Raw genomic sequence first — 21,987 nt, forward strand, 5'->3', positions numbered from 1 at the left:
AGCAGTGCTAACCACTGTGCCACCGTGTGGAAAGTTGTGTGTGGAATCTGAGGACATAGTAGAAGCCGTTAAGGAACACTTTTCCTCAGTATTCACCTCGGAAAAGGGCAAAGATAGTGAGAATATGGAGACACAGACTTCAAGATTAGATGGGATTGCAGTTAACAAGGAGGAGGATTCAGCAATTTTGGAAGATCTGAAAATAGATAAGATCCCTTGGCCAAATGGGATTGATCCTCAGATTTTCTGGGAATCCAGGGAGGAGATTGCAGAGCCTTTGGTTTTGATCTTTATGTCATCATTGTTGACAGGAGTAATGCCAGAGACTGGTGGATAGCAAATGTTGTTCCCTTGTTTAAGAAGGGGAGTTGAGACAACTTTATAGGCCAGTGAGCCTTACTTTGGTTGTGAGTAAGGTATTGGAAAACTTTTAAGAGATATGATTTATAATCATCTGGAAAGGAATAAGTTGATTCTGGATAGTCAACATTGTTTTGTGAAGGGTAGGTCATGCCTCACTAACCTTATTGACTTCTTTGAGAAGGTGGATGAAGTTAAAGCAGTTGATGTGGTGTATATGAAGTTCAGTAAGGCATTTGATATGGTTCCACACTGTCGGCTATTGCACAAAATAAGGAGTTTTAGGATTGAAGTTGATTTAACAGTTTAGATCAGAAATTGGCTAGCTGAAAGAAGTCAGAGGATGGTGGTTAATGGGAAATGTTCATCCTGGAGCTCAGTTACCAGGGATGTGCCACAAGGATCTGTTTTGGGGCCACTGGTCTTTGTCATTTTTATACATGATCTGGATGTGGGCGTGGAAGGATGGGTTAGTAAATTTATGGATGACATTAAGGTAGGCAGCATTGTGGATAGTGCTGAAGGATGTTGTGGGTTACAGAGGGACATAGATAAGATGCAGAGCTTGGCTGAGAAGTGGCAAATGGAGTTCAATGCGGAAACGTGTGAGGTAGTTCACTTTGGAAGAAGAAACAGGAATGCAGGGTACTGGGCTAATGGTAACATTCTTGGCAGTGTAGATGAACAGGGAGATCTCAGTGTCCAGGTGCATAAATCCCTGAAAGCTGCCTCCTGGTTGATAAGGTTGTTAAGGAGGTGTATGGTGTGTTGACGTTTATTGGTAGGGGTTTGAGTTTCAGAGCCACGAGGTCATGCTTCAGCTGTACAAGATACTGGCAAGGCCGCACCTGGAGTATTGGAGTTCTGGAGGAAGGATGTGGAAGTTTTGGAAAGGGCTCAGAGGAGATTTACTAGGATGTTGTCTGATATGGAAGGAAGGTCTTATGAGGAAAGGCTGAGGGAACTGAGGCTGTTTTTGTTTGAGGGAAGAAGGTTGAGAGGTGACTTAATCAAGATGCATAAGATAATCAGAGGGGTAGATAGGGTGGACAGTGAGAGCCTTTTTCCTCTGATGGTGGAGGCTAACACAAGGGGACATAGCTTTAAATTGAGTGGTGATAGATTTAGGACAGATATCAGGGGTAATTTCTTTAGTCAGAGAGTAGTGGGGGTGTGGAACGGCTTGCCTGCAACAGTAGTAAACTTGCCGATGTTACAGGCATTTAAATGGGCATTGGATATACATACGGATAATAATAGAATGGTATAGGTTAGATAGGCATCAGATTAATTTCACAGGTCGGCACAACATCAAGGGCTGAAGGGCCTGTATTGCACTGTAACGTTCTATGTTCTATCTCTATTGTTGCAATCCATTCTAAAAGATGAAAGACTTAACAACAATCTAAGTCTGTTCAATATATCGTTTCAGTTGCAGACACTGTGATCTCCTGCGATAAATGATCCTGCTCCATAGCTACCTGATGAAGGAGCAGTGCTCCGAAAGCTAGTACTTCCAAATAAACCCATTGCACTGTTGTGTTGTGTGATTTTCAACTAAATACCTAAAGCATAACTGCCTAAGTTTTATATTCAAGTCCTCTCAAAGTAAAGAATAACATTCTATCAGCCCTCTTAATAATTTGCTATATCTACATGCTAACTTGTTTGCGACTCATTCACCAGAACATCTAGCTCCCTTTGCAGCTTCTACAGTCTTTTCATCTTATGTTTAGCTTATATCTGCTTTCTCTTTCTTCATGTAAAAGTGAACAACTTAATATTTTCCCACAATATATTCCATCTGCCAGACGTTTGCCCACTGGCAACATTGCCTGGCAAAATAGTCTCCTTGGCTCACAGTCTTGCTGCACAGAACAACCTCCACACTTTCTATCCCTTATTGCAATTACTTTTCTTCTCACTCACCCCACTTAAAAGGCATCCAGAACCAAGGTACTCTGTAAAGTCTGCTCCTTCTTCATACAGCTCTTGCCTCCATCCACACAGGTGAGCATCTCAATCTTGTTAGATAATTGCAAAGTTTGAGGCTCCTGCGCTACAATATTCTCCAACCTCTCACCTGCCTCATTCACACTCTCACACATATCTGTTCCCTACTACAGATGGAATCAAACTGTCCTGTCTGAAGAATAACTGCCTTCCAAGTCTCCAGGTAACCACCCCATCAAGATATATCACAATGTTTTCAACTCAGCCTCTAATAATAACCTGATTTGGAGTTCCTGTGGTTTTAGACATTTGTTACAAAATTTATGAAATTTCTCTCTGAGCCATTTAAGGAATTAAAACCAAATTGGGAGATCACATTGGTCTTGACTTCTCTAAGTATCTGCTATTTATGATAGGTGATGTTTGCCCCAAACAGAAACAGATATAGCTTGAAGAAACTTAGTGAATCCATGTGAATTACATAAATAAACAGCCTGTTCCTAAGAATAAACCACTTCTAACTGAGATCTTGTCGAACACAATTTAAAATGGTCACCCTTGAATACCTAATGTCTACCACCTTCATATCTCAGTTGCAGGTAGATGTATGATGTCCAGCAGGTTGATAGTCACTGGCCATTCACTTTACAAAATGTAACCCAGTTAACATGGAGAATCGATGTTTCGGGCATGAGCCCTTCTTCAGGAATCATGGATGCTGCCTGAACTGCTGCGCTTTTCCAGCAACACATTTTCAGCCCTGATCTCCAGCATCTGCAGTTAACATGGCCAAGATATTCTTGACTAAGTACAGAGTGTATGGTCAAGGAATTAGCATGCTTCAAGAACTCTGAGTTTTTAAATAGAAAGAACTGCAGATACTGTAATTCAGAAACAAAAAAACAGATATTGCTAGAAAAGCCCAGCAGGTCTAACAGTATCTGTGGAGAGAAATCAGTTCTGAGGAAGGGTCACTCAACCCAAATGGTAACCTTGATTTCTCTCCACAGATGCTGCCAGACCTGCTGAGCTTTTCCAGCAATTTCTATAGACAATAGACAATAAGTGCAGGAGTAGGCCATTCTGCCCTTTGAGCCTGCATCACCATTCAATATGATCATGGCTGGTCATCCTCAATCAGTATCCTGTTCCTGCCTTATCTCCATAATCCTTGATTCCACGATCCTTGAGAGCTCTATCCAACTCTTTCTTTAACGAATCCAGAGGCTGGGCCTCCACTGCCTTCTGGGGCAGAGTATTCCACACACCTACCACTCTCTGGGTGAAGAAGTTTCTCCTCATCTCTGTCTTAAATGGCCTACCCCTTATTTATAAGCTGAGTCCTCTGGTTCGGGACTCACCCATCAGCGGAAACATATTTCCTGCCTCCAGAGTGTCCAATCCTTTAATAATCTTATATGTCGCAATCAGATCCCCTCTCAGTCTTCTAAACTCAAGGGTATACAAGCCCAGTCGCTCCAATCTTTCAACATAAGATAGTTCTGCCATTCCAGGAATTGACCTCGTGAACCTACGCTGCACTCCCTCAATAGCCAGAATGTCTTTCCTCAAATTTGGAGACTGGAACTGCACACAATACTCCAGGTGCGGTCTCACCAGGGCCCTGTACAGCTGCAGAAGAATCTCGTTGCTTCTATACTCAATCCCCCTTGTTATGAAGGCCAGTGTGCTATTAGCTTTCTTCACTACCTGCTGTACCTGCATGCTTACCTTCATTGACTGGTGTACAAGAACACCCAGATCTCTTTGTACTGCCCCTTTACCTAACTTGACTCCATTTAGGTCGTAATCTGCCTTCCTGTTCTTGCCAGTAAAGTGGATAACCATACATTTATCCACATTAAACTGCATCTGCATCTGCCATGCATCCGTCCACTCACCTAACCTGTCCAGGTCACCCTGTAAATTCCTAACATCCCTGCCACCCAGTTTTGTATCATCAGCAAATTTGCTAATGTTACTATTAATACCATCTTCTATATCATTAATATATATTGTAAAAAGCTGGGGTCCCAGCACTGATCCCTGCGGTACCCCACTGGTCACTGCCAGCCATTCCGAAAGTGAGCCGTTTATCATTACTCTTTGTTTCCTGTCAGCCAACCAATTTTCTATCCAAGTCAGTACTTTGTCCCCAATACCATGCGCCCTAATTTTGCTCACTAACCTCTGATGTGGGACTTTATCAAAGGCCTTCTGAAAGTCCAGGTACACTACATCCACTGGATCTCCCTCATCCATCTTCAGTGTTACATCCTCAAAAAATTCCAGAAGATTAGTCAAGCATGATTTCCCCTTCATAAATCCATGCTGACTCTGACCTATCCTGTTACTGCTATCCAGATGTGTCGTAATTTCATCCTTTATAATTGACTCCAGCATCTTTCCCACCACTGAAGTCAGACTAACTGGTCTATAATTTCCTGCTTTCTCTCTCGCTCCTTTCTTAAAAAGTGCTACAACATTAGCCACCCTCCGATCCGTAGGAACTGATCCTGAATCTATCGACCTCTGGAAAATAATCACCAATGCATCCACGATTTCTCGAGCCACCTCCTTCAGTACCCTGGGATGTAGACCATCAGGCCCCAGGGACTTATCAACCTTCAGACCTAACAGTCTCTCCAACACCATTTCCTGCCTAATATAAATTCCCTTCAGTTCAGGTCCTTCAGCCACTGTTACCTCTGGGAGATTGTTTGTGTCTTCCCCAGTGAACACAGATCTGAAGTACTAATTCAATTCTTCTGCTATTTCTTTGTTCCCTGTAATATATTCCCTTGTGTTTGTCTTCAAGAGCCCAATTTTAGTCTTAGCCATTTTTTTCCCTTTCACATACCTAAAAAAGCTTTTACTATCCTCCTTTATATTTTTGGCCAGTTTATCTTTGTACCTCATTTTTTCTCTGCATATTTCCTTCTCAGTAATCCTCTGTTGTTCTTTAAAAGCTTCCCAGTCATCTTTGCTATGGTATACTTTTTCTCTTTTGACTTTATATGTTTCTTAACTTCCCTTGTCAGCCACAGCCACCCATGCCTCCTCAAAGGATCTTTCTTCCTTTTTGGAATGAACTGATCCTGCATCTTCTGCATTATACCCAGAAATATCTGCCATTGTTCCTCCACGGTCATCCCTGCTAAGGTATTGCGCCATTGAACTTTGGCCAGCTCCTCCCTCATAGCTCCATAGTTCCCTTTATTCAACTGAAATATTGTCACTTCCGATTCTACCCTCTCTCTTTCAAATTGCAGATTGAAGCTTATTGTATTATGGTCACTACCTCCTAATGACCCCTTCACTTCGAGGTCCCTGATCAATTCTGATTCGTTGCACAATATCAGATCCAGAATTGCCTTTTCCCTGGTAGGCTCCAGCACCAGCTGTTCTAAGAATCCATCTCTGAGGCACTCCACAAAGTCTCTTTCTTGAGGTCCAATACCATCCTGATTCTCCCAGTCTACCTGCATGTTGAAATCCCCCATAACAACTCTAGTAACGTCTTTGCAACAGGCCAATTTCAGCTTCTTATTCAACTTACACCCTCCATCCATACTACTGTTTTGGGGGCATGTAGATAACTCCCATTAGGGTCTTTCTACCCTTAGAATTTCTCAGCTCTATCCATACTGACTCTACATCTCCTGATTCTAGGTCCCCTTGCGCAAGGGACTGAATATCACCCCTTACCAACATGGCCACCCCACCTCCTCTGCCCGTCAGTCTGTCCTTACGATAGCACGTGTAGCCTTGAATATTCATTTCCCAGGCCCTGTCCACTTGAAACCACATCTCAATTATCCCCACAATATTGTAGCTGCCAATTTTCAAAAGAGCCTCAAGCTTATCCATCTTATTTCTAATACTTTGTGCATTCATATATTGTATTTTTAATTTGTTACTGCCCTCACCCTTCCCATCAACCCCTAATTCACTCAAGGTAAAAACAATGACTGCAGATGCTGAAAATCAAACACTGGATTAGTGGTGCTGGAAGAGCACAGCAGTTCAGGCAGCATCCAACGAGCAGCGAAATCAACGTTTCGGGCAAAAGCCCTTCATCAGGAATCCTAATTCACTCAACCTTACGGCATGATCCCTTTTTGCGTTTTCTGCTTCATCGATACCGCTGTCTTTCTTGGCTTCCCTTGTTTTAACTTTCTCTTCAATTTCCTTCTTAAGCTTCCAGTTTGTCCCCTCCCCCCCGCTATTTAGTTTAAGCGTAGCTGTTTTGCAGTAGCAAACCTGCCTGCCAGAATGCTGGTCCCCAACCTATTAAGGTGCAAACTGTCTCTTTTGTATAATTTATGCTTACCACAAAACATACCTCAGTGATCCAAGAATTGAAATCCTTGCTTCTTGCACCAGTTCCCCAGCCACACGTTCAAGACCATTATCTCCCTGTTTCTGGCCTCACCAGCCCGAGGAACTGGAAGCAAACCAGAGATAACCACTCTGGACGTTCTGTTTTTCAGCCTTCTTTCTCGTTCTCTGAAGTCCCGCTGTAGTATGTTCCTCCTCTTCTTCTCGACATCATTTGTGCTGACATGTACCACCACCTCTGGCTCTTCACCTTCGCCCTTGAGGATTTCCTGCACTCTGTCTGCAATGTCCTTAATCCTGGCACCAAGAAGGCAACACACCATCCTTAAATCCTGCCTGTTGCCATAGAAACCCCATTCAGTTCCTCTCACTATGAAATCCCCTATCACCACGGCTCTGTGCGATGTCTGACTCCTCGGCTCTGTCTCCACGCCAACTTTTGATTGACAGACCTGACCGCCTCGCGGACTGGCAGTGTCATCTGTCTCTACTGTTTCCAAAAGATTCAACTTGTTCCTGACAGGTACTTGCCCCACGGTCTCTTGCACCTGTCTCCTCTCTGCCTTCCTCATTGTCTTCTCTCTTCTGCTCTCTTCTGGTATGGTCGGTGTAATAACCTCGCTGAAGGTCCTTTCCAGAAAGATCTCGTTCTCTCGGATGAGCCTAAGGTCCTCGAGTTCTTTCTTCAGTGCTGTGATATGCTTTGTCAGTAGCTGAACGTGCACACACTTTCTGAGTTTCTGAGTTGTTAACCCTGTCCTGCCAAACAATCTCAAGTATTTGAGCCAGTAGCAGGGGCTAGCAACTATTCAGCCTTTTCTCCTGCCTAACATATTCTAACAGGACTAGACAACATAAATGTAGGAAGGATGTTCCCAACAACAGGGGAGTTCAGAATCAGGCTTGGAGTTGATGGATATGGGGAAAACCATTTAGGACTGAGATAAAGAGAAATTTCTTCACCCAGAGAGTGGTGAGTCTGTGGAATTTACTACCACTGACCACCCACTGATCCTCTACTTCTGGCACCTTCCCCTGCCACCGCAAGTGGTGTAAAACCTGCACCCACACCTCTCCCCTCACTCCATCCAAGGGCCGAAAGGATCCTTCCACATCTGACAGAGATTGACCTGCACGTCCATATATGTCAACTACAGTGTCCATTGCTCTCCCACGTGGTCTCTTCTACATTGGGAGACAGGATGCCAGCTTGCAGAATGTTTCAAAAACATCTCTGGGACATCTGCACAAAACAACCCCACTGCCCTGGGGCGGGATACTTTAACTCCCCCTCCCACTCCACTGCCAAACTCTAGCCACCTGATGCCTAGAGGAAGGATGCCTCATCTTCCGCCTTGGGACCCTCCAACCACACAGGATCAATGTGGATTTCACCAGTTTCCTCATCTCCCCCCCCCCCACCTTATCCCAGATCCAACTCTCCAACTCAGTACTGGCCTCTTGAACTGTCCTACCTGCCCATTTTCCTTCTCACCTATCAGCTCCACCCTCCACTCCGACCTGTCACATCACACACGACCTCCATCTACCTATTGCATTCCCAGCTACCTTCCCCCAGCCCCACCCCCTTCCCATTTATCTCTCAGCCACTGTGGGCCTCCCCCCATATTCCTGATGAAGAGTTTATGCTTGAAATGTCAAATATTGTATGATTTCAAGAAGGGAATTAGCATATAGCAACTAGGGCTAAAGAGATCAAAGAATATGAGAGAAAAATGAGGAGGCTATTGAGTTGGATGACCAGCAATGATCACAATGAATGGCAAAGCAGCCTGGAAGGGCTGCTCCTATTTTCTATATTTCTGTGATCTCATACAACCACAATTATTTACCTTCATTTTGATATTTATCCAACCAATGGAAATTCTTCCATGATTCCCATTGACTCCAGTTTTGCTAAGGCATCTCTGTTGAATGCTGCCATGATGTCCCACCTTATCTTTGGAGTTTAAATCTTTAGTCCACATTTAGACCAAGGCTGTCATAAAGTCAGGAGGTGAGTGACCCTGACAGAGTCCAAAATGAGCATCAAATTATTTTTGAGGAAGTGTCACTTGATGACATTGTCAGTGATACCATCGCATGGCTGACAGTCAGCTGATGGGCAGTAATTGACTTGGATTTGACCTACTTTCTGTGAACAGTATGTTCCTGGGCAATTTTTCACACTGCTGTATAGCTGTTAGGTGTTACATCTGTGCTTGAACAGCTTGCTAAGGAGCACAGTTAAGTTTGGAATACATTTTGAGTTTTGTTGCTGGGATAGTGGCATTCCCATCAGCCATTTCTGGATGTAATAAATGCTGGTCCAGCCAGCTACGTGAGTGAATTTAAAAAAAACAAGTTGTGAACCATAATTGCTAAAATCTGCCAATGGTGTTGCTGGGGACCACAGGAAGAGACCAAGACATATCATCCACTCAGCATTCCTGACTGAATATGCTTGTAAATGCTTCAGTCTATTCCTGCTTTTCTCCCATATCCTTGAATCCCTTTAGTCCCAAGTGCTATATCCAAGTCGTTCTTGAAATCATGCAATATTTTGGCCTCAGCTTCTTTCTGTGGTAGCAAATTTTGCTCTTTGGGTGAAGAATTTCTCCTTATCTCAGTCCTAAATGGTTTACCCCTTATCCTTAGATTGTGACCTCTGATTCTGGACTGTCCCTAAATCTTCCTGAATCTATCCTGTCTAGTCCTGTTAGAATTTTATAAAATTTTATAAGTCCAGCAAATATAATCTTAACCAATTCAACCTCTTCTCATACCTTAGTCCTGGCATCCCAGGAACCAGTCACTAGCACAATACCTGTTCAAGCCAAACATTCACCAGGATCTTTCATAGCAATTACATAAATCACCATGTGCTGAAAACAAATTTTAAAAATATGAAGTAGACAAGAGATTTTATTAACAAAAAGTAAATTGATAGAGATTAAAGCAGAAGTCTTTACAAAGAATTGGCTTAAATGGATATTTATTAGTACATTTTGTACCTCCAAAATTGATTTCGCACAGATGATCCATTGCTGAAAAAGTCTTATTACAATTCTCATTAAAACACACAAATTATGCAAAATAACATTTTAGTGGAAGAGTTAATCATTTCTAAAGAATTCTTTATGAAACCAATCAGACTCAAAGACAAAACCTGTAGAGAGACCAGAAGAGGATTAATCATCTTATAGTCTGTAATTGAAATAATACCTCTAATATTCATTAGCTAATAATCTATCTTTTTGGATAATCAAAAGATATTCAAAATACATAAGCTGCAATGTCAGGGATAATTGAATAACAAAATTATTTCTATGTTTCCATTTATGAAGGCACAATGGAAGGAAGCACAGGTTGGAGACAGAATTACCATATTCCCGCTTCTCAAAATCATGCTGTTTTTGTGAACAATCCGACTGGGAAAATAGAATTAGAACAGATTCAAGGCATTGTATGTTACTTACAGTTACACTTTTTTGGCATCTGTGAAAGTTATTTGGGTTGTGCACGTCTGCCGATAAATAGTTTGAATTATTCGAATGCACAATGTTATCTGGCTTCCCAGGAACCATAGAAAGAAAAAGCATTGTTCTGATGAAAGGCTGGATTTTCAATTGCCGGTGCAGGTGAATACTGGTGTGGGCAGGCATTGAAAACTGCAATCCCAGAGGGCATCATTGGCTCTGGAAAGCAATGCAGTTTTCAAAGGGAGGGCAGGGTGAGTGGGGGGTTGGGGTGGAGAGGAGCGTTCATGCCTTCCATTAACTGCTTGTTGAGCTCATTTATGAGCTTATTAAAAAGCCTCAGAGGAACAGTTTGAATTTTCAATAGGCATGCACAGGGATCATGCACTGTCTGGGTCACATTAGTCAAAAATCACCTGACACCGGGTTGTAGTACAACAGGTTTATTTGAAAGCGCAGGCTTTCGGTGCCCCTACTTCTTCCTCAGGCAACTATAAACTGATATGATGTGATTTTTGACTTAGTCCACCCCAGTCCAACACTAGCACCTCGACATCATGGGATACCTCAGTACACTACACTGCTGTTGTAAACACAGTGGAGAGCCATGATGACTAATGGAATTACTGGTCAACATTCATAATAAGCATCAAATAATCTCGGAGCAGTTCAGGGGACGTCACAAGGTTGATCTCAGGGATGAAAAGGCTGTGGTACGAGGAATGGTTGAATAGCTTGGGCTTGTACTTGCTGGAGTTCAGAAGAATGAGCAGGGATCTGATTGAGGTATATAAATTGCTCAAGGGAATTGATAATTAAATTGAATTGATTTAACTTTATTGTCACATGTATTCAAGTGAGTACAGAGAAAAGTTTATGTCACCACTTACAGTGCCATCTTAGGTATAAAAGTACCTAGTATAATCTTTAGTTACAGAATAGAGAAATGAAGGCAAAAAAAAGTTACATCACGTATGACATAGATCAGAAAAAACAACAGCAAACTTAAAAAGACAAACATCACAGTCTCTCTCCAAGGGCTCTCCACAACAGACGAGCACAGGGGACCTCAATGTGGTCTGATCGCCACGCTGTGCACCGGGCCACTGGTTGCTGGTGTGCTTGGTCTGATCGCTGGCGTCACCTCTCCAGCCACTGGTTGCTGACCCTGCTTCGGAGGCCAGGGTCAGGTGGCCAAGGCTGACAGAAGGGAGGAGAGAGGGAGAAAAAATTAAAAAAAGGAAGAAAACGAACGGGTGGAAGGTTATAAGTAAACTCATAAATGAGCTCAACAAGTGATTAATTGAAGGCACGTACGTTCCTCTCCACCAACCCCTCACACATCCTGTCCTCCCTTTGAAAACTGCATTGCTTTCCAGTCCAATGATGCCCTCTGGGATTGTAGTTTTCAATGCCTGCCCACACCACTATTCATCTACACCGGCAATTGAAAATCCAGCCTTTCATCAGAACAATGCCTTTTCTTTCTATGGTTCCTGGGAAGCCAAATAACATTGTGCATTCGAATAATTCAGACTATTTACCTGTCCAAATGTCTTTTAAATGTTGTAATTGTACTCACCTCTACCACTTCCTCTGGCAGCTCATTCCATATACGCACCACCCTCTATGTGAAACCATTGCTCCTTAGGTCCCTTTCAAATCTTTCCCCTTTCACCTTAAACTTATGCCCTCTAGTTTTGGATTCCCCTAAACTGGAAGAGGACTTTGGCCATTCACCTTATCTATGCCTCTCATGACCTTATAAATTTCTATAAGGTCACCCTTCAGCCTCCTATACTCCTGGGAAAAAAGTCTCAGCCAATCCAGCCTCTCCTCATAACACAAGCCTTATATTTACTTGTCTCTTTAATGAAGCTTACTTGAGAGACACAAAAAACCTCTCTTAGAGTCATAGAGTCACAGAGATGTACAGCATGGAAACATACCCTTCGGTCCAACCCGTCCATGCTGACCAGATATCCCAACCCAACTAGTCCCACCTGCCAGCACCCGGCCCATATCCCTCCAAATCCTTCCTATTCATATACCCATCCAAATGCCTCTTAAATATTGCAATTGTACCAGCCTCCACCACTTCCTCTGGCAGCTCACTCCATACCCATACCACCCTCTGTGTGAAAAAGTTGCTCCTTAAATCTCTTTCATATCTTTCTCCTCTCACTCTAAACCTATGCCCTCTAGTTCTGGACTCCCTGACCCCAGGGAAAAGACTTTGCTTATTTACCCTATCCATGCCCCTCATGATTTTATAAACCTCTATAAGGTCACCCCTCAGCTTCCGACGCTCCAGGGAAAACAGCCCCAGTCTGTTCAGCCTCTTCTGATAGCTCAAATCCTCCAACCCTGGCAACATTCTTGTAAATCCTCTTAACCATAGTAAGAAATAAAATTAAAAGTCAAAGCAACTTTTTTCTCTGTCTTATTGCTCTTCTAAAAGTAATGCATTTTTGTTGAGGGAGTGTACAACAAATTACAATACACCGTTATTAAATTACACAGAGAGACGGAACTGTTCTTCTCACAGCAGAGATGATTACAGAGAAATAGTGATCTGTAAATAACTGTGGCCCCAGCATTAATCCTATGGAACACCACAGATTGCTGTCCTGAAGATGGTCCCTTTTCCCCATTGGTTATCCAGTCCTCCATCCATGCTAATATACCAGCTCCATCATCATGGGCTCTTGTCTTTTTATGAAGCATAATGTGTGGCATCTTATCGAATACCTTCTGAAATACAAATATATTACATCCACTGCTTCTTCTTTATTTCTATCTGTCAATTCTGAAGAAGGGTAATTGAATCTGAAATGTCAACTTTCTCTAAACAGATGCTGCCAGACCTGCTGAGTATTTCCAGCAGTTTCTAAATTTGCAAGTGCAATCCCTTACACTTCTGAAGAATAGTCCTTTCAGAATCTAAACATTAACTCTGTTTCTCTCTCCACAGTTACCACCATACCTACTGCGTTCCTTCAGCATTTTCTGTGTTTGTTTACATTTACTAAGTAAAACTTGTTTGAAAAGTGAATATACATTAAAAAGCATGTATCCGTGAGGTGCTTCATAGAATCCCTACAGTGTGGAAGCTGGCCATTTGGCCCATACCAACCCTCCAAACAGCATCCACCCAGACCCAACCCCCTATCCTATCCCTGTATTTCCAATGGCTAGTCCACTTATTCTACACAGTCCTGGACACTTTGGCATGGGCAATCCACCTAACCTGCACATCTTTGGACTGTGGGACAAATGCGAAGCACCTGGAGGAAATCTAAACAGACATGGGGAGAACGTGCAAACTCCACACAGCCAGTTGCCTGAGGGTGGAATCGAAATCAGTTTCCTGGCACTGTGGCTCAGTGGTTAGAACTGCTACCTCACAGCATTAGGGTCCCAAGTTCGATTCCAGCCTTGGGTGACGTCTGTGTGGAGTTTGCACATTTTCCCCATGTCTGCGTGGGCTTCCTCTCACGATCCAAAAGATGTGCAGGTCAGGTGAATTGGCCATGCTAAATTATCCATAGTGTTAGGTGGATCAGTCAGAGGGAAATGGGTCTGGATGGGTTACTCTTTGGAGGGTCAGTGTGGACTTGTTGGGCCAAAGAGCCCATTTCCACACTGTAGGGAATCTTATCTAATAGTAAAAGAATCGCTAATCCTGGCTGGGACAATTTAACTACATACAGACAAGGAATTGAATCTGGAACTTGTCAGGATTGCAAAGCTCACTATCTTACTGGAATTTGCGATTATCCACTGAGGCATTAGGGAAGCTTTTAAATCATGTCGTTTTGTAACACATCGATAGATGTGTTAAAGAATATAGAATAGATATTGAAAACCACATTATTGTATTTTTAGTTTACAAATACACAATTTATGTAAATTCATTTTAACCTTTACACTGGATTTAATATTGTTGTAATAGAATATTTCTAAATATGGTACAGAGTTAGTAATGTAAAGTTACAGAACATGAAACAATCCTTCATATACCTAGAAGCAACAAACAATCTTCACATCCAAAATACACTGGATGAAATATCTGAGTGAACTGAATAACCAATGGACTAACTTTATTCCTCTTACATTTTTGGCATTTGATAAATTTATTGTGAACAGCAGTCTGAATTATATGAATACACAATGTTATCTAACTTCCCACGCACCATGGGAAAAATAATATGCTTCAAATAAAGTCTGTTTCTCACCCAGCAAGCGCAATTTACTAATAGTTCCAAGAAAGGTATACACATATTTTTGTGTTACAAAGATAACATTGGACTTTGCTGCAAAACGGTAAGCTGATTTTGCTCATATTTAAAGATACCTTACAAAAGCAACAAGGAGTTTCAAAATATCACATTATTCAAATTATCATTGGTTATAATAAGTATAAACCTATCAATAAATAACACAAATTATTTGCCAGTTAATGTAATTCTTAAACAAAGGGTTGTTTTTCAATCTGTGTAGTTTATTTCAGCCACTATTGTTCATCACTCAATTTGTACCAGGGTACGTTTGGGCACTGACAGTACTGAGGAGAATAAGATAAGTATTGTGTACTATGATCTCTAAGTTTAAAGGACAGTAATAGCATTGAATTTCTTCCTCCTAAATTACACAACTGGAGAACAGGAACAACATTTAAGATGAAATCAGTTCAACAGAGTAAATGTTTGAAACAGAATGAAATTATTGATTTATAATTATGTTTGGGTAGGTGGCTTGCATTAGTGAAACAATATGTTTGAAATCAATTTTGCAATGGGCAAGGTGTTAAAAGAGGGTTAGAAAGTTCAAGGTATTTGAAAGCTGAGAAAAAGTTAGCACAAGTAAATTTAGAAGGCTTATGGAAGGTAAAGTTGCTTTCGAACAAAACAAAAACAATGATCATATAGTATATTTCAAAGTTTATTGAATAGCATTAGTTTCAAACTAAAAAAATGCATAATATGATATCAGAGCAATACATACGGTTTATTCAAGGTGAGCTGAAGTCAGGGAAACAAGATGGCCACAATGATGGCTCAGGCAGCACTGCTGTCTCACAGCACCAGGGACCTGGGTTCAATTTTAACGTTAGGTGACTGTCTGTGGAGTTTGTATGTTTTGTCTACCTACGTGGGTTTCTGCTGGGTGCTCTGGTTTCCTCCCACAGTCCAAATATAGTCCTCCCACAGGTTAAGTGTGTTCTCTATGCTAAATTGCCCCATAGTGTCCTGGGATGTGTAGGGTATGTGGATTGGCCATACTAAATATAGAGATAGCATGGATGGTTGGGTCTAGATGGAATGGTCTCACAGGATCGGTGCAGTCTCTGGGCTAAGTGGCCTCTCCCTGCACTGTAGGGATTCTATAACTACAATTGTAAACCCGAGATTAAATCAATCCAACACAGAAGAAAGTAAAACTACCTAATCTGAAGCTTTTGTAATGGTGTTGTGAACACTTGAAGCCCATCAGTCATAGACTGAACACAATCTGTGAATTTATTACCACTATTTCCATATTACAATGTATGTTGAATGTTCATTTGTTGTGTTGCAATTAAATGAAATCCAGATAGTGCCAATACTGAGTTGCTGCAAGATATTCAGCATGTTTAACTTTACTATATCCAATGGTACAGAACCTTTGACGGTGTCAGTCACATAAGTACGGCCAAAAGAAAAGTGATACATCTCTACATTTAGCTCATTCTTTGATGCGAACTGAAAGAAGACTTCAATGGCTGTTCACTGTGTTATATTGAGGTCTTGCTTTGTTCAGCCTGATTCTGGATTTTACGTTACTCCACCAAGGAAGGAAGCAAATTAAGTCGAGTGGGCGGCCCTGTCACCACTGCAATTACAGATGAACCTTGATTATCCAAAGGACATGGGCGGGGAGTACTTTGTTCAGCTAATCGAATTTCAGATAATGGACTGCATTGTTCAACTGATCATCGGGACCTTGCGATCTTGCTGGATAACCTGGTAATTGGATAATCGAATGCCTGATACTTGAGGTTCCTCTGTAAATCAGTGGTGGGCTGGCCTGGAGGGACCATCTTCTGATAAGCCAATTGAAACTCTTTATGTGGACAATTAGTAACCACTTAAGGACCTTATCCCACCACTGATAGGATTAAACCATTATTGGGAGAAGCCTACAGCAAGGCAGCCATCCTGGAAGGTTTCCTCACTATAGGCTGGTGGTGGCATAACCAACCCCCGGGTCCATCGGGAGGGTCCCCAGGGTGAAATCCTATCTCCCTAGGTGCCATCAACCCTGAGACCTCAGCTGCCACCCACCCTAAGGTATACCAGATTCCCTTCTTGCTCTCAAAATACAGCATCCACGCACTTACAAGTTCTCCATCCTTTTTTCCAAATGCTCAGAAAGGTCATATCAATCACTGACATCTCCTTTAGCATTGGGTGTAGTACCGGTACTGGCCAGTGCTCACTGTGGCATGCCTACATTTGAGAGCTCTCAGTCTCTGATTGTGGGAGTCAGTCCCATCAACTGATTTTTTAGCTGGGGTGTGGAGATCATGGCACATAACATTATAAACTTATATTTAACTAAGATATATCAAAGGAAAACATATGATATATAATATATGCAAACTAGCTAGAGTGAATGACATTGGCTGTTGGTCATGACAATTTCTGTATAAGATATTTGCAATATATCAGAGGTTCTGGGACCTCTGCTCTTTGTGATTTTTACAAAAGACTTGGATGAGAAAGTGGAAGGGTGGGTTAATAGGTTTGCTGATGATACGAAGGTTGGTGGAGTTGTGGATAGTGTGGAGAGCTGTTGTAGGTTGCGATGGGACATTGACAGGATGCAGACCTGAGCTGAGAAGTGCCAGATGGAGGTTAACTTGGAAAAGTGTGAAGTGATTCACTTTGGAAGGTTGAATTTGAATACAGAATATAGGGTTAAAGGCAGGATTCTTGGCAGTGTGGAGGAACAGAGGGGTCTTGGGGTCCACGTCCATAGGTCCCTCAAAGTTGCCACCCATGTTGATTGGGTTGTTAAGAAGGCATATGGTTTGTTGGCTTTCATTAGCAGGGGGAATTGAGTTTAAGAACTGCAAGGTTATGCTGCAACTCTATAGAGCCCCAGTTGGACTATACTTGGAATATTGTGTTTGGTTCTGGTCACCTTATTACAAGGAAAATGTGGAAACTTTAGAGAGGGTGCCCAGGAGATTTACCAGGCACCTCCTGGACTGGAGGGCATGTCTTTTGAAGAAAGGGAGCTAGGGTTTTTCTCATTGGAGTGAAGAATGATGAGTGGTGACTTTATAGAGGTGTCCAAGATGTTGAAAGGCATAGATAGAGTGGATAGCCAGAGACCTTTTTCCCAGATCAGATATGTCTATCACGAGGAGGCATAATTTTAATGTGATTGGAGGAAGGTTTGAGGAGATATCAGAGATGGGTCTTTATGCCGAATGTGGTGGGTGCATGGCATGGACTGCCAGCAGTGGGACAGGCAGCATCCAAGGAACAGGAGAATCGACGTTTCGGGCATAAGCCCTTCTTCAGGCTGATGCCTGAAACATTGATTCTCCTGTTCCTTGGATGCTGCCTGACCTGCTGCGCTTTTCCAGCAACACATTTTTCAGCTCTGATCTCCAGCATTTGCAGTCCTCACTTTCTCCTGCCAGCAGTGGGAGTAGAGCCAGATACATTCGGGATATTGAAGCAACTCTTAGATAGGCACATGGGAGATACTTCAATGGAGGATATGTATGTTAGTCTGATCTTAGAGTAGGATAAAAGACCGGCACAGGCCGAAGAACCTGAAGTGTACTACACTGTTCTACATCCTGTGTTCTATGAAAATTTGAACTTAATTAAATGTAGCTAAATATTTTACACATGAATAAGACTAATAATTAGGTAAACAAATAGTTATGCTTATGTCTCTTACATAAAACCTCATGATTTGATCAAGAATAAGATTAGAAGTGATTGGATTTCAAAGTTTGTTGAGAAGCACCAGTTCAAAAAAGCACATATTAAGAATAGATAATAGAAATATAATCCATCAGAATATTTACCAGTTTGGAACTGGTCATCAGAAATGCATTTACATTAATAAATGGGAGGAGCTTGGTACCAATTATAAATATAAAACAGAAAAGGTGCCTCAACCATGACTTTCAAAGGAAAATAGAGATAGCATTAGATCCAAAGAGGAAACACAAAATTGCCAGAAAAATCAGCAAGCTTTGGTAGCATTTTAGAACATAGCAAACAAGGACAAATATTTGATCAAGATGTGGAAGATAGAGTCATAGAGTCATTGAACTGTACAGCACGGAAACAGACACGTCGGTCTAACTAGTCCATGCTGACCAGATATTTTCAATTAATCTAGTCCCATTTGCCAGCATATGGCCCATTTCCCTCTAAACCCTTCCTATTCATGTACACATCCAGATGCCTCATAAATGTTGTAATTCAGCCTCCACCATTTCCTCTGGCAGCTTATTCCATATAGGCACCACTCTTTGTCCCTCAGGTCCCTTTTACATCTTTCTCCCCTCACTTTAAACCTATGCCCTCTCGTTTTGGACTCTCACACCCTGGGAAAAAGACCTTACCCATTCACTCTATCCATGCCCCTCATGATTTTATAAACTGCTATAAAGTCACTCCTCAACCTCCGACAGTCTGGAGAAAATAGCTCCAGCCTACTCATCCTCCTATAGCTCAAACCCTTCCAGCCTGGCAACATCCTAGTAAATCTTTTCTTAAACCTTTCAAGTTTCACAGCATCCTTCCTATAGCAGGGAGACCAGAATTGAACACAGTATTCCAAAAGTAGCCTAACCAATGTCCTGTACAGCTGAAATATGACTTCCCAACTCCTATACCCAATGCCCCAACCAATAAAGGCAAGCATACCAAATGCCTTCTTCACTACCTTGTCGACTTGCGACTCCACTTCCAAGGAACTGTGAACCTGCACTCCAAGGTCTCTTTGTCCAACGCTTCCTAGGACCTTACCAATAAGTCTATAAGTCCTGCCCTGATTTGCCTTTCCAAGTCTGACCACAAAATTGTAGTGAACATTAAAACTAACCGTAACAGCTTCTACAAATACGTGGAGAAAAGATTAGTAAAACAGATGTTTTTACATTTACCTTAAAAATGTCATACAGTCAAAAACTAAGATGATCATGAAGAATAAAGAATGGCAGAAGAATTGAACACACACTTTGGTTTTGTCTTCATGAAAGAGGCAACAAATAACCTTCTAGAAATGTTAGGAAGGGCGAGAGAACAAGGAATCAGTGTTAGTAAGAAAGTAGTGCTGTGGGAATTAATAAGATTTAGGGCTGACAAATGAATAAGGTTTAGGGCTGGATAATCTACTGCCGAATATTTAAAGAAGGGGCTCTGGAAATACTGGACACAGGGAAAATTCTAGAGTTTATATAAAAGTTTACTCTAACAACAGAACACCTGGGAAGCATTAGCATGATTAGACAAAGGCAGCATGATTTATGAAAGGCACGTTATCCTGAACAAAGAAGAGAAGATAAAGAAGAACCGAAAGATGTTATGCATGTAGATTTTAAGAAGGCTTTTTTTGATAGGGTCTCAGATAACAAGTTAATGGGCAAATTTGAAGCACATGAAATAGGTGGTAATATACCGAGATGGGTCAAAATTTGTTGACCGACAGAAAAAGGAAAATTCAAATAAATGGGTCCTACTCCAGGATAGGTTTAGTGACTAGTGGGGTCAGTGCAAGGATCAGTGCTGTGCCACAGCTATTCACAACATATAAAAATCACTGAGATGAGGTAAGTAAATGTAACATTTTTAAGTTTGCTAACAAGACAAAGTTGAGCAGGATTGTGAGTTGTGTGGAGGATGCATGGGGGCATTAAGGTGATTTAGACAAGTAGATTGAGCGGGTGAACACATCGCAGATGTAATTCAATGTAGTTAAATGTGAAGCTGTCTCAGCTCCAGGACATCTCAGCAGGAGTTCCTCAGGGTAGTGTCCTTTGTCCAACCATCTTCAGCTGCTTTATCAATGACCTTCCTTCTATAATAAGGGCAGAGTGGGATGTTCATTGATAATTGCACAAAGCTCAGCACAATCATGATTCCTCAGATACTGAAGCAGTCCAAATGCAGCAAGATGTGGATAATATCCAGGTTTGTACTGCCAACTGGCAAGTAACATTCACACTACACAATGACAATTTCCAAAAAGAGACAATTTAATCATCACACTAGTCATACATTACTATCACTGAATTTCCCCCCCCCACCCAAGTTATCATCCATGGGGTTACCATTGACGAGAAACTCAACTGGACTTGTCACATAAACAGGGTGGCTACAAGAGCACATCAGAGGCTAGGTATACTATGGCGAGTAATTCACCTCCTGATTCCCAAAACCTCTCCACTATCTACAAGGCACAAGAGAGTGATATGACAGAATACTGCCCACTTGCCTGGATGGATGCAGCTCCAACAACATTCAAGAAATGTGATAGCATCTTGGTCAAAGCAGCCTATTTGACTGGCGCCACAATCAGAAGCATCCACTCCCTCCACCACTGATGCTCAGTACTATCTACAAAGTGCATTGCAGAAATTCATGAATGATCTTTTGACAGCACCTTCCAAAGCCACAACCACTTCCATCTGGAGAAGCAATATCAGTAAATAAATAGGAACACCACCACCTGCGAGTTCCCCTACAAGCCACTAACCATTCCTTCACTGGCACTGGGTCAAAATCCTGTAATTCCCTCCCTAAGGGCATTGTGGGTCAACCAATAGCATGTGGTCTGCAGTGGTTTAAGAAGTTTATCACCACCTGATCAAGGAAACTAGGGACAGCAATAAATGCTGGCCAGCCAGCCACACCCACATCCCAGGAGTGAACGCAAAAATAAGTTATATACTGGTGTGAAGATAGGAAAGGAAGAGTATTATTTAAATGTTGATCTACTGGGAAATGAAGATGTATTAAGTGAATTAGGTGTCCATGTTCACGTGTCACCTGAAGTAGATGGGCTGGTGCATCAAGAAATTAGGAAGGCATATGGTATATTGGCCTTCATTGCAAGACGATCTGAGCTCAGAGATAGGGATATGTTACTGCAATTAAACATGACCTTGGTGAGACCTCACCTGATGTATTGCGTGCAATTTTGGTTTCTTTTCCTACTTGGCCCAGACAAGGTGCAGCTGAGATTTACAATGATGATACCAGGGATAGCAGGAGTGTCCTATGAAAAACAGGTTGGTTTGACTGGGCCTGTCTTCACTAGAGTTAAGAAGAATGAGAAGGGATCCGTTTGAATCATACTGAATTTGAACAAGGCTGGACAGACTAGATGGAGGGAGCAAGTTTCCCTCTTTTCCCTGTCTAGAACCAGGGATGTAATCTCAGGATGCTGTGTTGGCCAGAGATCAGGAAACATTCTTTACTTCAACGATATTGAACCTATGGATTTCTCTATCCCTGAAGCTTGTGGAGATCAAATCCTTGAATATATTCAAGAAGAGATAGGTTTTTTTTTAGATACTATAAGTTTCTTGCAGTATGGGGAGAATGCGGGAATATGGCATTGAGATAGAGGATCAACCATGATGATATTGAAAAGTGGAACATGGCTATAAGGTCAAATGGCCTACTGCTTTTAGTTTCCATGTTCAATTGTTCAAAAGGGCGACAATGTGTTCATCAAGTTACAACACTATTTTACTCAGAACTTTGAAATAATGAAGCAGATCAACAGCAGAGAAGGAAATAAAAGGAAGCAAAAACAGAAGTATTTGGAAAAG

The 21,987-nt window shown here is 41.9% G+C and overlaps 1 protein-coding gene across 1 annotated transcript in view; it reads right to left on the bottom strand.

The window, feature by feature from the left end:
• Window positions 1-10,178, bottom strand: part of slc14a2 (solute carrier family 14 member 2) — a 136,334-nt gene extending 126,156 nt beyond the window's left edge. Inside the window, exon 1 of the mRNA XM_072571793.1 lies at window positions 10,134-10,178. Coding sequence (XP_072427894.1) covers window positions 10,134-10,152 — 19 coding nt within the window. The 5' untranslated portion in view covers window positions 10,153-10,178. The remainder of the gene's footprint in view (window positions 1-10,133) is intronic.
• Window positions 10,179-21,987: the final 11,809 nt, after the last annotated feature.

The sequence above is a fragment of the Chiloscyllium punctatum genome, chromosome 1, assembly GCF_047496795.1.
Source record: "Chiloscyllium punctatum isolate Juve2018m chromosome 1, sChiPun1.3, whole genome shotgun sequence".
Taxonomy (NCBI): domain Eukaryota; kingdom Metazoa; phylum Chordata; class Chondrichthyes; order Orectolobiformes; family Hemiscylliidae; genus Chiloscyllium; species Chiloscyllium punctatum.